The sequence below is a fragment of the Dendrobates tinctorius genome, unplaced genomic scaffold, assembly GCF_039654945.1.
Source record: "Dendrobates tinctorius isolate UK_male_01 unplaced genomic scaffold, ASM3965494v1 ptg000022l, whole genome shotgun sequence".
NCBI lineage: Eukaryota > Metazoa > Chordata > Amphibia > Anura > Dendrobatidae > Dendrobates > Dendrobates tinctorius.
Window position 1 is genome coordinate 112,603,451 of NW_027361690.1, and position 12,677 is coordinate 112,616,127.

Consider the following 12,677-nt stretch of genomic DNA (forward strand, 5'->3'; position numbering starts at 1 on the left):
GATGGATAGGGATGTGGTAATACGCATCCTTTAAATCGACTACGGCCATGAAGCAATCTTGATGTAGCAGCTTCACTGCCGTAGTTACTGATTCCATCTTGAAGGTCGGGTTCTTTATCCATAGATTGAGGCGTCTGAGATTTATGATTGTCCTGAATGACTGATCCGGTTTTTTTATTAGGAAAAGGGGCGAATAAAACCCCTTTCCTTCCTGTAAGCGTGGCACCTCGGACAGTACCCGCTTGTCTATCAGGCTCAGGATTTCTGTTTCTAAGGCCAGTTGTTCTTCGGTCATCTTCCTGATAGGTGTGATGACGACCACGGATTTTGGCTGACGAATAAAGGGGATTTTCAGGCCTTCTTTTAGGATGCTCAGAATCCAGGTGTTGGAGGAGATCTTTTCCCAGGCCTGGAAAAAGAGTGCCAATCTCGCTCCTACTGGAATACTGGCGTCACTGTGGTGACTTTTTGGAGGTGGAGGTGCCTCCACCAAACATAAACCCTGATTCTTTCTTCTTTTTATCCTCCCATCTTCTCCTGTCAGCGGGAGGACGTCCTCTATTGAATCTTCCCCTCCGAAAGGGCTGTCTCCTCTGATCCATAGGGAATCTGGGGAAGCCTTTTTTCTTATCGCCTGCTTTCTCCAGAATATCGTCCAAGTTTTTGCCGAACAGGAATCGGCCATCGCAGGGGAGAGAGCACAATTTGGCCTTGGACTGAAGGTCACCCGGACAGCCTTTAAGCCATAACGCGCGTCTAGCAGCATTTGATAGTGACGCTGCTCTGGCTGTTAATCGCATAGAGTCCGCCGAGGTATCTGCCAGAAAAGCCGCTGCCCCGTGCAAGAGATACATGTCTGATAAGATCTTCTCTCTTGGGACCCTTGACGCCAGCTTCTCTTCTAACTGCTGCAGCCAGATCATGAGGGAGCGTGCCGTGCAGGTGCCCGCTATCGCCGGCTTAAGACCTCCTGCTGTTGCTTCCCATGCGTGCCTCAAATATGAGTCCGCTTTTTTGTCTAGCGGGTCTCTAAGAACCCCTGCGTCTTCCAAGGGCAGGGCCGACCTTTTGGAAGACCTGGACACCGCTGCATCTATTTTTGGGACTTTGTCCCATATTTCCGTATCCTTGTATTCAAAGGGGTATCGCCTCTTAGAAGCGGATGGAAGGGCCCCCGATTTTTCAGGCTTTTTCCACTCCTTCTCAATAAGCGCCTGGATTTTCGCGTTTACTGGAAAGGTTCGTTTTTTCCTCTCCTGAAGCCCCCCAAACATGACGTCCTCTAGGGTTTTGGCCGCCCTTTCTTCCTGTAGGCCCATTGTGGTTCTAATGGCCTTTAGGAGGGCATCTGTATCTTCTACAGGGAAACATGGCTTACCCCCTGTGTCACTATCTGAGGAGTCTGAGGAGGATGATTTTTCCGCCTGAGATGATACTGATGCGGAATCTGAGGGGGAACTAGGGAAATCCTTCCTGCTTTTTTTCCCTTTTTTCAATAAGGACTTAATTGAGCCTTCCATTTCTGACCTGAGGGCAGATATTAGATTGGCTGCGAAACTAGGCGCTTCCTCCGCCATAGTTCGCTGAATGCACGAAGCACAGAGATCTTTTTGCCAGTCTCTTGCTAGGGGAGATTTACATATAGCACAATCCCTATTGTTCTTCTTGCTTCCTGCTTTTCTGGGCCTTTCCTACAGGGTGAAGCATACAATAGAAAAACCCCCTATTAATATACTGCTGACATTCACGAAGATCACTCACCACCCGTAATCAAGGGTACCGGATTTGGAGGCTGCGTCGGAGCACCTGACCCGCGCTCTTTGGACCTTGAGGAGTGCCCCGACCTGCGGCTGGGGCGACTGCTGCTTGAATGGCTTCCATGCTTTCTGCCAGAGGGCTGTGGAGGCAGGGACGCTGAACGTTCCTGCTCGGACTCCATCTTGCACCGCCGATCTACCGCTGTCTTCCCCTTTTAATTTGCATGCCTCCGCCTGGTGAGCGTCTTCCTCCCCTCCCCCCTGCGACCGCCGGCCCAGCGCTTCAGAAAGCCGGCCGGCGTCGCACCCGGCGCCATTACACCGTCGCCTTCTGCTGACGTCAGCCGGCGCACCCAGCATTCCAAGCGCCGCTGACGTCAGCGGCCGGAAGACGCCAGCGTCTCTCCCCTGCCACGGGGATCGAGATGCGGCGTGCGCGAGGGGAGGGCGGCGCGGTGGGGGCTTCCCGGAGCCACCGGGATCCCATCCACGCCCGCACGAACCCGGAGCCCCAGGGACCCCGGGGACTGCGCTTCCAGGACCCGACGGCCGGCGCTACAGGTAAGCTACCTGTTCTTCCCGCGCCGGGACGGGCCTGGGTCCTCTTTCTCTTCGCCCATGACAGGCACCGCCACAGTGGGATTCCTTCCAGGACAGGAACCCAACTGAAGCGGGGGAGAGGTGCCGCCCCTTATGTCTCAGTAGGTTCCTGTCCTGGCGGGGCGGATCCCTCTCTCATGTGGTGCTGTCATGGGTGAAGGGAAAATTAAAATCCTGAATTCTCATAATAAAAATTGTGACAAGTAGAAAATGGCCAGAAAAAAAAAAATACATTTAATACAAAAATCTAAGTTATTTTCTGATGACATCATCCCCTAAAGCAGATCTGCAGGGTCTTTTGCCCAATCAGTGGGGGTCTCAGGACGAGGACAGCGCTTTTAAAAGACATTAACATGAAACAAACAAAAAAAAACTACCGTATTTAAATGAAAAGTTACGCCAAGATATGTCAATCCCTCTCATTTATGGGAAAGGGTAATGCACAATTTGCATTTATGGAATAAAACATGAGCTGTACTGTTAGATGTGACGCTCCTCCTGAAAACCTTACTGCCTTCACGGGCTACCAAAAATGCAAATTCATACCGTGTGCCGCACTCCTGGCATTGATCGGACTTTTATTTTTCATTTCATAAAACAGAACACAAGTTAACTTCATCCCAGAAAAACAACGCTGTCATTTTAAAAAAATAGATTTCATTGTAGGAAGTTGAAAACTTGTTCCAAAATTCGGAATATTAGAATTGTATTCGATACAACATCCGCTCACATCACGTCTATAAAAACATGAGTAAAAATAAAAAATAAAATAAAAAAAGTAAACCCCCACCTCCCCATCCATATAATCCTTGGGACTTCACTGCCCAAGTCTGAATCTATTGTGGGATCCACTCAAAAGCAGTAACCTATTCATGACTAAGACAAAAAAAATATATATTAAAAAAAAAAAAAAAAAAAAAAAAAGTTTGTTGTACATGAAAAGCCTCCGACAGAATATAAACTGTATGTAGAGCGACAGGAGAATAGTAACGCAGAAAGTATACAGTGGTATAGAAAGGCCACGTCTGGTAGATGACTTGCACCAACAGACAAAAAAGACAAAAACAAAACATGGTGGGGATTAAGATTTCATCGCACCCCAACAGAAAACCAGCAGATGTGAAGGAGACGGCGGCGGCGTCCCCACACATCTAGTGGAGTGTTCCTTTAAAGAATCTTTATAAAAGTTCATATAAAAATAACGCAAGGCAATCTCTATGTAAAAGACGACTTCCAGCGGCGACGGCGACCTCCTCTGGGAATTCAGTGGTAATCGGTTTCCTTCAGGTAGCTAATGGTTATATGAAAGGCTTGCAGCTGCTATGTACTGTGAGCAGAGGAGACCACGTCTTACAGGAAGACCACCCCTTCTCTGAGATTTATCTGTCTTTGGACCCCAGCTTTTCAATCAGTTCCTGGAGGGGGGCCAGCTCTCGGCGGTCAATCAGGTTGAATTCCTGGATGAAAAATGACAAGAAACAGAAATGAGCAACAAGAATCCATCAATCGGACAGCTGGTAATCTGGGACGGGGCCATGTTATAGCATTTCTGGTCTTCTGAGGGGGGGGGGGGGGGTAATAACAGGTGGTGGGGTGATAATGTCATACCATCATCTAATATATTTCCAGCACCTGTATAGATACATCTATAAGGTATATGCCCTTCTTGGTGCCAATATTACATTAAGGCTTCCGTTTCTATGTATTTCACCTGAAACCGATTTTGGCACAAACCAGAACGTAGTCCACATGCCCACGCAGGTGGCCTCGCTCCCATTCAGTCCACATGCCCACGCAGGTGGCCTCGCTCCCATTCAGTCCACATGCCCACGCAGGTGGCCTCGCTCCCATTCAGTCCACATGCCCACGCAGGTGGCCTCGCTCCCATTCAGTCCACATGCCCACGCAGGTGGCCTCGCTCCCATTCAGTCCACATGCCCACGCAGGTGGCCTCGCTCCCATTCAGTCCACATGCCCACGCAGGTGGCCTCGCTCCCATTCAGTCCACATGCCCACGCAGGTGGCCTCGCTCCCATTCAGTCCACATGCCCACGCAGGTGGCCTCGCTCCCATTCAGTCCACATGCCCACGCAGGTGGCCTCGCTCCCATTCAGTCCACATGCCCACGCAGGTGGCCTCGCTCCCATTCAGTCCACATGCCCACGCAGGTGGCCTCGCTCCCATTCAGTCCACATGCCCACGCAGGTGGCCTCGCTCCCATTCAGTCCACATGCCCACGCAGGTGGCCTCGCTCCCATTCAGTCCACATGCCCACGCAGGTGGCCTCGCTCCCATTCAGTCCACATGCCCACGCAGGTGGCCTCGCTCCCATTCAGTCCACATGCCCACGCAGGTGGCCTCGCTCCCATTTAGTCCACATGCCCACGCAGGTGGCCTCGCTCCCATTTAGTCCACATGCCCACGCAGGTGGCCTCGCTCCCATTTAGTCCACATGCCCACGCAGGTGGCCTCGCTCCCATTTAGTCCACATGCCCACGCAGGTGGCCTCGCTCCCATTTAGTCCACATGCCCACGCAGGTGGCCTCGCTCCCATTTAGTCCACATCCCCACGCAGGTGGCCTCGCTCCCATTTAGTCCACATCCTCACGCAGGTGGCCTCGCTCCCATTTAGTCCACATCCTCACACAGGTGGCCTTGCTCCCATTTAGTCCACATGCCCACGCAGGTGGCCTCGCTCCCATTTAGTCCACATCCTCACGCAGGTGGCCTCGCTCCCATTTACTTAATTCTATGCATTACACGTTGTCATTTAATGGTGCTAGTCCACTGCTTGTCAGATGACAATACCGATAAGGATCAAGTGCACACGTGTGGCAGAAACCTGAGGGTCAGCCTCAGAATTCTAGCCAAACATGTATTTAATGCAAACATGTGAACCTAGCCCTAGAGTCCTTTTACACATTCTAAATACTCATTGGATTATTCTGCATCTGATTTAATTGGGATTAATCTCCATAACAAAATAAGCAGGGCAATTTTGACTGCACATGCCACATGAAAAATCTACAATGGCACAGGGCCACCCTTGTGCACATCCCAACCTGAAATTACTGTAATCCTCTTGTAGTATACACGCTGCAGTTACTAGAGGAAAATCTGTGACATGTAAAAAAAACAAAAAAAACAAAACACAAGAAAGTATTTACAACAAAAACTGCAAGGGTATGTGCACATGATGAGTAAACACTGTGGGTTGGGCGCTGCGCATCCAGAGACGCCCGCGGCTCACCCGTGGAGACAGACATCTCTCCAAACCGTAGCATGTCCATTTCTCTTGCAGAGATGCAAGTCTCCGCAAGAGAAATTTCACCCATACAAGGTATTGGACACGGTGAATTCGCACGGTACAGTGATCACATGCGGATTCCCATGCGTTCAATAGATGGATAGTCTGCACATATCCTAAAAGCTCAAACTCATGTCACAGGTATCAAATGTCACTTCATGTGCTTTTGGAACTACCCGCTATGAGCAGATACTTGTCCCAAGTGCTCCCTCTGCCTTCCGGGACGCTATGTTACAGATCAGGGAGTGTGACTTGCTTCCATGCAAGTCAATGACCCCAAGTCATATCTGATCTAGGCACATATCATAGATTGGTACTCATGGCTTGATCTGTTCAGTTTGCCAATCCCCTTGTGCTCCCTGGCTGCTTATTAACAGCTTGTGTGCCATGTCAAGGCGCTCTCTGCTTCCCCTACGATCAACTGCACGCTTCTTGTTCAGTCCCATAAAAGCTGTGACGGTGGTATCAAAAAGCATAGAATGAGCCGTGACAGTGCCAGGCCATGCATGTTCCTTCACAGCTTTAATGTGACAGGTGAAAGGGCATGGACTGATTGTAGGGAAAGCAAGGAGAGATCCATCACATGTGACATACAGTCTGCGAATAAGCAGGAAAGTGGTGGTTTAAACTTGCCATGATAGTACATATGAATAGGCACACACAAGATAGTGCCAGGAGGTGCGTCATGCATGAGGAGGAGCCGCACTCTGGAGCCGTTTCCCAATTACAGGTGAAGGTGTTGGGAAAGTCTATTGCATGATTTTTACTAAGGCATTGGCAATCATATAGGAAAAACAATGACGTCATCAGCTGCTCTCTCTTTAGGTGACCTGGGCAAATACGGAGGACGTCAGCAAGGGGTGTAGACTTCATACAGTAATAGATGACCTTATGATTCACCCCAATCACTGATAACACTGCTAGAGGGGATATGCTGGTGAGAATATACTCCCATGAAAATATGTATGCAAGGGCTACATATACATTACTGGGAATAGTCATCATGGTCGTCCTCATAGTGAAGGATTATTGGAGGTGCTCTTCAGAAATCCCTCATAACACAATACACCTATATTTACTTTTCCACAGAAATCTACGAGCGGCCATAAAGGAGGTGCTCATAGGTACACCGGAGCGCTCACCTGTACAAAGAAGATGAAATGTTTAAATGAAGTGTTGAGATGTGCTTCCTCCTGTAGCTGCATCACAGAGTCAAAGTGCTGGTGGTAGATGTGGGCATACACCCGGAACAGACGCTTCAGGATGGTCTTGGCCACAGACATGAAGTTCTTGGGAAATGGGACACCTGAGGAATCAGAAAGATTTTATCATAACTGCACGACATGGCTGCAAAACACGAGAACGGATAGATTCCATCTGTGAACGTGCAGACAGTAATGTGGCAGAAGCGGTGCGAACTACAGACATTTTTTCTGTATTTCCAGTCACAGCAAGTAACGGATCTCTCACTAGGACGTGTCTTCATGCAGGGATCCCGCTGATCATAAGTAGGCATCCGGCCTAGTGTGAGGACGCGACCTGCTGTATACCCTGCGTCGTATGTGGATTGGCTGCAGATAAGCCCCCCATACACTTTAGACTGCTGTATATACAGCCGGCAGCGATCTCGCCTGACTCTCCCAAAGATGGTGCCCAGAGCTCCCGTGTTCTCAGAGAGCTGCTGTCAGACATCTCTGGCAGCGACTTATCCTTCAGGCAGAAAAAAAAAAAAAAAAAATAAAGGTCTGCAGTCCAAAACCAGAAACCAAGGCATGCCGGATAAGTAACTCCCCTGACAATCATACGTTGGGAGCCCCTATACACATTAGGCTTTTAGCTGAACTCGTCGATATCAGAGAGTTTTGTCAACTTTAGTCTATTGTGTACGGGGGACTTTACCATATTTTATCTTTCATTATGAGGGATATATAATTATTGCTTTGGCCACATAGAAGATGTGACCAGCCAACGAACCTTTGCTCATCCACTTACGGTAATCGCAGCCCTGATTACACAGGACAATGACTGATTAATGGCCCGCGTAAAAAAAAAAAAAAAAAAACGGGCCTTAAAACAGTCACAATTTTATGACATTCAATTTACTAATACATGGAGCCCTATCAGCTAATCGGGGTAGGAAGGGACTTTGGCTGACAGGTACAGACTGCGTCCATGTGAATAGACCATACAAGAACTGTACATTTCTTACCAAGCACTGGATTCAGCAGGAAAGTACAGAAGAGCTGATATTACCTAACACGGGCTGTCCAGAACGGTCTAACTAAAGGATCAGAAAGCAGAAAATGCGATAAAATAATTAGGCCAGGTTCAGATGGGTATTAAAAAAGTGTGTATGGTACTCTATTTCCATTTGTTCAGACAGTATATCATCCGAATGATCTGTTATTGATATTTATATTCAAAGCTATAAAATTTTTTAAAAAAAGACCCATTTCAATTTCTATATATGGTAATCTTTACAATAGATCCGTTAGAAACACATGTAATATGTACAGTCTTACATTCAGTCCATGTTCACCACTAGGACAACCCCTTTTCATAAACCACACTTGGCCCCGATATAAAAAAAAAAGCCTCTACTCTCCTCCCATGCCAGGGCGCTGTTCCCACGGTGTTGGCACTTGATCTCCCCAGGGCTCTCGTGCGGAGGTAACACGTGACTGCAGCGCCCAGTCAGCCTTCGGACAAATTGAACGTGAACGGAAGTCAGATCAGCCGCAGCCCGGACTTCCTCTTCATGTTCAATTTGTCCTAAGGTGGAGAGTGTGAAGCCAACATTGATTTGCCGCCGCAGTCACACGTAAAAACCGCACGGGAGCTCCGGGGAAATACTTTGCGGCAGCTGCACTGACACAGACACGGGAGGAGAGTATAAGCTTTTTTACTGTATCGGGGCCAAGCTAGGGGTATGACAAGGAGTAGTCCAAGAAGTGGACAACTTATTGAACCAACATTGGTCACTGATGTCCGTTCTGAACTAACAGAGTCCTCCAAAAAATGGTCGTCTGACTGTGGCCTTATTCGCTTGGTTAATCCCCAAATACTCAAGTAGTCCCTAATATTTGTCAACGGTCCTGATGACATGTGGACCACCCAGTGATCGGCTTCTGTCTTTCTGCACCTTTGTGACAATGCCAGGCTTTGTTCTGTTCTGCAGTGCTTTTACATGTTAACTGAGTGGACATGCTATTGAGGTTGGTGGGTAGTAGTTCTGTTCATTTTATCGCATCCCCCGCTTTGTCATAATTGTTTTTTTTTTACTAATCCCAGCCACAAAATATAGTAATTGAGGTTCTCGGTGCCCATGTTATACACATGAGTACCGCACGCCGCCCACAACCATACAATATACATAGTTACATAGGTTGAAAAAAGGCCTAGGTCCATCAAGTTCAACTTCTCTCCAATTACACATTTTTATGTCACTAAATGATCTATAGCGATTAGATCAAACAGCTCAATTCTTTTGGCTAAATCGATCTTTGATCAATCCTGCGGCTGATGGGGGCTGATACTTTACGTAACGTGCTTACATGGGTCACAGCTGATCGCCTTTTAGCTATGTACTAATCCATCAGTACAATCCTGAAGTTCACTTCCGATGGACAGTAATCCGGGATCTTGTGTGAAGTCTGAGTTCCGAGTGTAGCCATTACATGCATAAAAATTACCTAGGAGGTTAGACAATTCCTGTACCCACCTCGTCCCAACCCTCATTACTTATGATCACTTATATAACTTCTTGGATCAAACGTTTGTCCGCTCTTGAAAGTTTTGATTGATGCAGCTATTGGTGAAAGTCTCAGGACCCAGACTGTCAGAGGAATAAGAGGTCCGCTGAGCAGTGGGCCCCTTCAGCTGTCTTTTTGGCTCTGCTCATCTTCCAGAGAGGCGGGGTTAGAGACCTACGGATCTACAGAACCTATACAAGCCAGTAGGCCACACTGATCACAGCTGAAAGGACACAGCGCTTAGTGGAATTCTTAACCTTTGTTCTAGTGACTGCAAGTGTCTACAGACTAGGCACCCCAATTAAAATTTTGGACATCACAACAGATTTTCTGGTTTTACATATATAAAGCTTACCCCCCCCTTAGTGATCATGCCCAATTTTTCTAATCTCTCGCTTCACTTGTACGTGGTAATAACTGGAATGTTTCAACATATTCCAGTGATTCTGAGATTGTTTTACCGTGACACATTGTACTTTACATTACATTTACTTAGTTTTTGTGTGAAAATATCTGAAATTTGACAGAATTCGAAAGATTAACAAATTTCATATATTGAACGCTTATACCCTTTTAAAGGTCACAGCCAATTTTCGATTGTTTATTTTTTCCTCTCCTTTTTCAAATAACCATAACCTTTGGATGAGGGCTTATTTTTTACAGGACTGGTTGTAGTTTTGAACAGGGATGTGGAGTCGGAGACCATTTTGGTGCAGTCGGAGGTTTGCCTTACAGACTCCATAGCCCTGGTATGAGCGAGTCGGAGTTGGTGTCATGGAAATTGAGGAGTCGGAAGTTTGGCTTACCAACTCCACAGTCCTGGTTTTGAATGGCACCATTCATTTTATCATATAGAGTAAAGTAAAGGGGTTAAAAATAAACTTAAACACGTCTATTTTTGAAAGCATTCCTTCTTTGCAGTTTTTTTTTTTCACAACTGCCTAAAACTTTTGCACAGTGCTGTAAGCAGACTCTACATAAAGGCAGCAATAATACATTAGCGACATAGGATTACAGTAATTTCACACCTCAGGGTTCTAGTCTATTCTTTGTTACACAGCTTTAGCCAATCTATCCCTGCCTCTAAGGGTATGTGCACACGGTGCGGATTCTGCTGCAGTTCTGCAGCAGATTTGGTCCTGCGGAACTGCAAGTGATGTACAGTACCATTTAAGTCTATGTAAAACAAAAACGCTGTGCATATGCTGCAGATTTTTCCACGCAGATTTGGTGTGGATTTAAAACTGCAGCATGTCACTTTTGTGCAGTTCTGCAGCAGTTTCACACCTGCTCCATTATAGAAATCTGCAGGTGTAAAACTGCAGGGGAAATCCGCACAAAAACTGCACTAAATCTGCACTAGATCTGCAGGTAAAACGCAGGTCATTTTACCTGCGGATTTAGCAACATCTGCGTGGAAAATTCCACAGCAGAATCTGCAACGTGTGCACATACCTTTAATTGTGACAGCTAACAGGCAGAAACTTATTACACGCAGGAGGCAGAAGAGAAACTAAAGCTTGATCTCACAGAATACACTGGAGAATCTGCACACTTACAAAACTACAGAAATGCAGAATGACCCAGGGGAGGTTTAGACTTGTGACTAATCATTGTAAGGATTAAGTACATCATTGCTCCATTATAAGAAGCAGAAATTATATCTTCAGCTCAACTATGTTTAGAGAACATATGGAGGAAAAATATCACAGCAAGTTAAGAGATTTACTTCCTGTCTACACAAAACTGGGCATCCCATAACAGCTGCCCATAATAAAGCGAGCCAGGATGAAATCGATTACTCACATACATTGCAGCAAGTGGGTTGGAATTACTCAAGATTACCTATTGTAATTGTTTTTAATGACCCCATGTCCCTATAAAAGTGGCAGCAGAGTACTGGGCCCGTGTAAAGCACCAACATACCAGAAAACACAGTGAATGAGCAACACTTGTATAAAAGTAAGCTGACTTTATCTAGAGACTAGTCAGTTTCATGTGCACATTGGTGTGACTCAACTTCCTATTGGGAACCACAAGCAAATTACGAAATTAAATATTTTCATAAAAAAACACGGGTTTAGCTTCTGCCGCTGTCAGCAGGCGCTGGAAAAATCATTTATTTAAAGTGAAGTTCCAGTTTAGAGTAACTTTAAATAACACTAGGAAATAACACTGTCCCCCAAGTGTCAGAACAGCACTTCCCTTCCAGCAGTATCGTAAATCATAGTCCATATATACAAGGCTGAATGATCACACATGGAGGCAGAGACTTCAGGGGAAATAACTGATGTACCGTATATTCACCTGGTATATATACAGTGCCTACAAGTAGTATTCAACCCCCTGCAGATTTAGCAGGTTTGATAAGATGCAAATAAGTTAGAGCCTTCAAACTTCACACAAGAGCAGGATTTATTAACAGATGCATAAATCTTACAAACCAAAAAGTTATGTTGCTCAGTTAAATTTTAATAAATTTTAAACATAAAAGTGTGGGTCAATTATTATTCAACCCCTAGGTTTAATATTTTGTGGAATGACCCTTGTTTGCAATTACAGCTAATAATTGTCTTTTATAAGACCTGATCAGGCCGGCACAGGTCTCTGGAGTTATCTTGGCCCACTCCTCCATGCAGATCTTCTCCAAGTTATCTAGGTTCTTTGGGTGTCTCATGTGGACTGTAATCTTGAGCTCCTTCCACAAGTTTTCAATTGGGTTAAGGTCAGGAGACTGACTAGGCCACTCCAACACCTTGATTTTTTGCCTCTTGAACCAGGCCTTGGTTTTCTTGGCTGTGTGCTTTGGGTCATTGTCTTGTTGGAAGATGAAATGACGACCCATCTTAAGATCCTTGATGGAGGAGCGGAGGTTCTTGGCCAAAATCTCCAGGTAGGCCGTGCTATCCATCTTCCCATGGATGCGGACCAGATGGCCAGGCCCCTTGGCTGAGAAACAGCCCCACAGCAAGATGCTGCCACCACCATGCTTGACTGTAGGGATGGTATTCTTGGGGTCGTATGCAGTGCCATCCAGTCTCCAAACGTCATGTGTGTGGTTGGCACCAAAGATCTCGATCTTGGTCTCATCAGAGCAGAGAACCTTGAACCAGTCTGTCTCAGAGTCCTCCAAGTGATCATGAGCAAACTGTAGACGAGCCTTGACATGACGCTTTGAAAGTAAAGGTAGCTTACGGGCTCGTCTGGAACGGAGACCATTGCGGTGGAGTACGTTACTTATGGTATTGACTGAAACCAATG

At 46.4% G+C, this 12,677-nt stretch overlaps 1 protein-coding gene across 1 annotated transcript in view; it reads right to left on the reverse strand.

Annotated features, from left to right (window-relative positions):
* Positions 1–2,900: 2,900 nt before the first annotated feature.
* Positions 2,901–12,677, reverse strand: part of MOB1A (MOB kinase activator 1A) — a 28,932-nt gene continuing 19,155 nt past the window's right edge. The window contains exons 5-6 of the mRNA XM_073569058.1: positions 6,807–6,970; positions 2,901–3,814 (exon numbers count right to left, since the gene is read on the reverse strand). Coding sequence (XP_073425159.1) covers positions 3,737–3,814; positions 6,807–6,970 — 242 coding nt within the window. The 3' untranslated portion in view covers positions 2,901–3,736. The remainder of the gene's footprint in view (positions 3,815–6,806; positions 6,971–12,677) is intronic.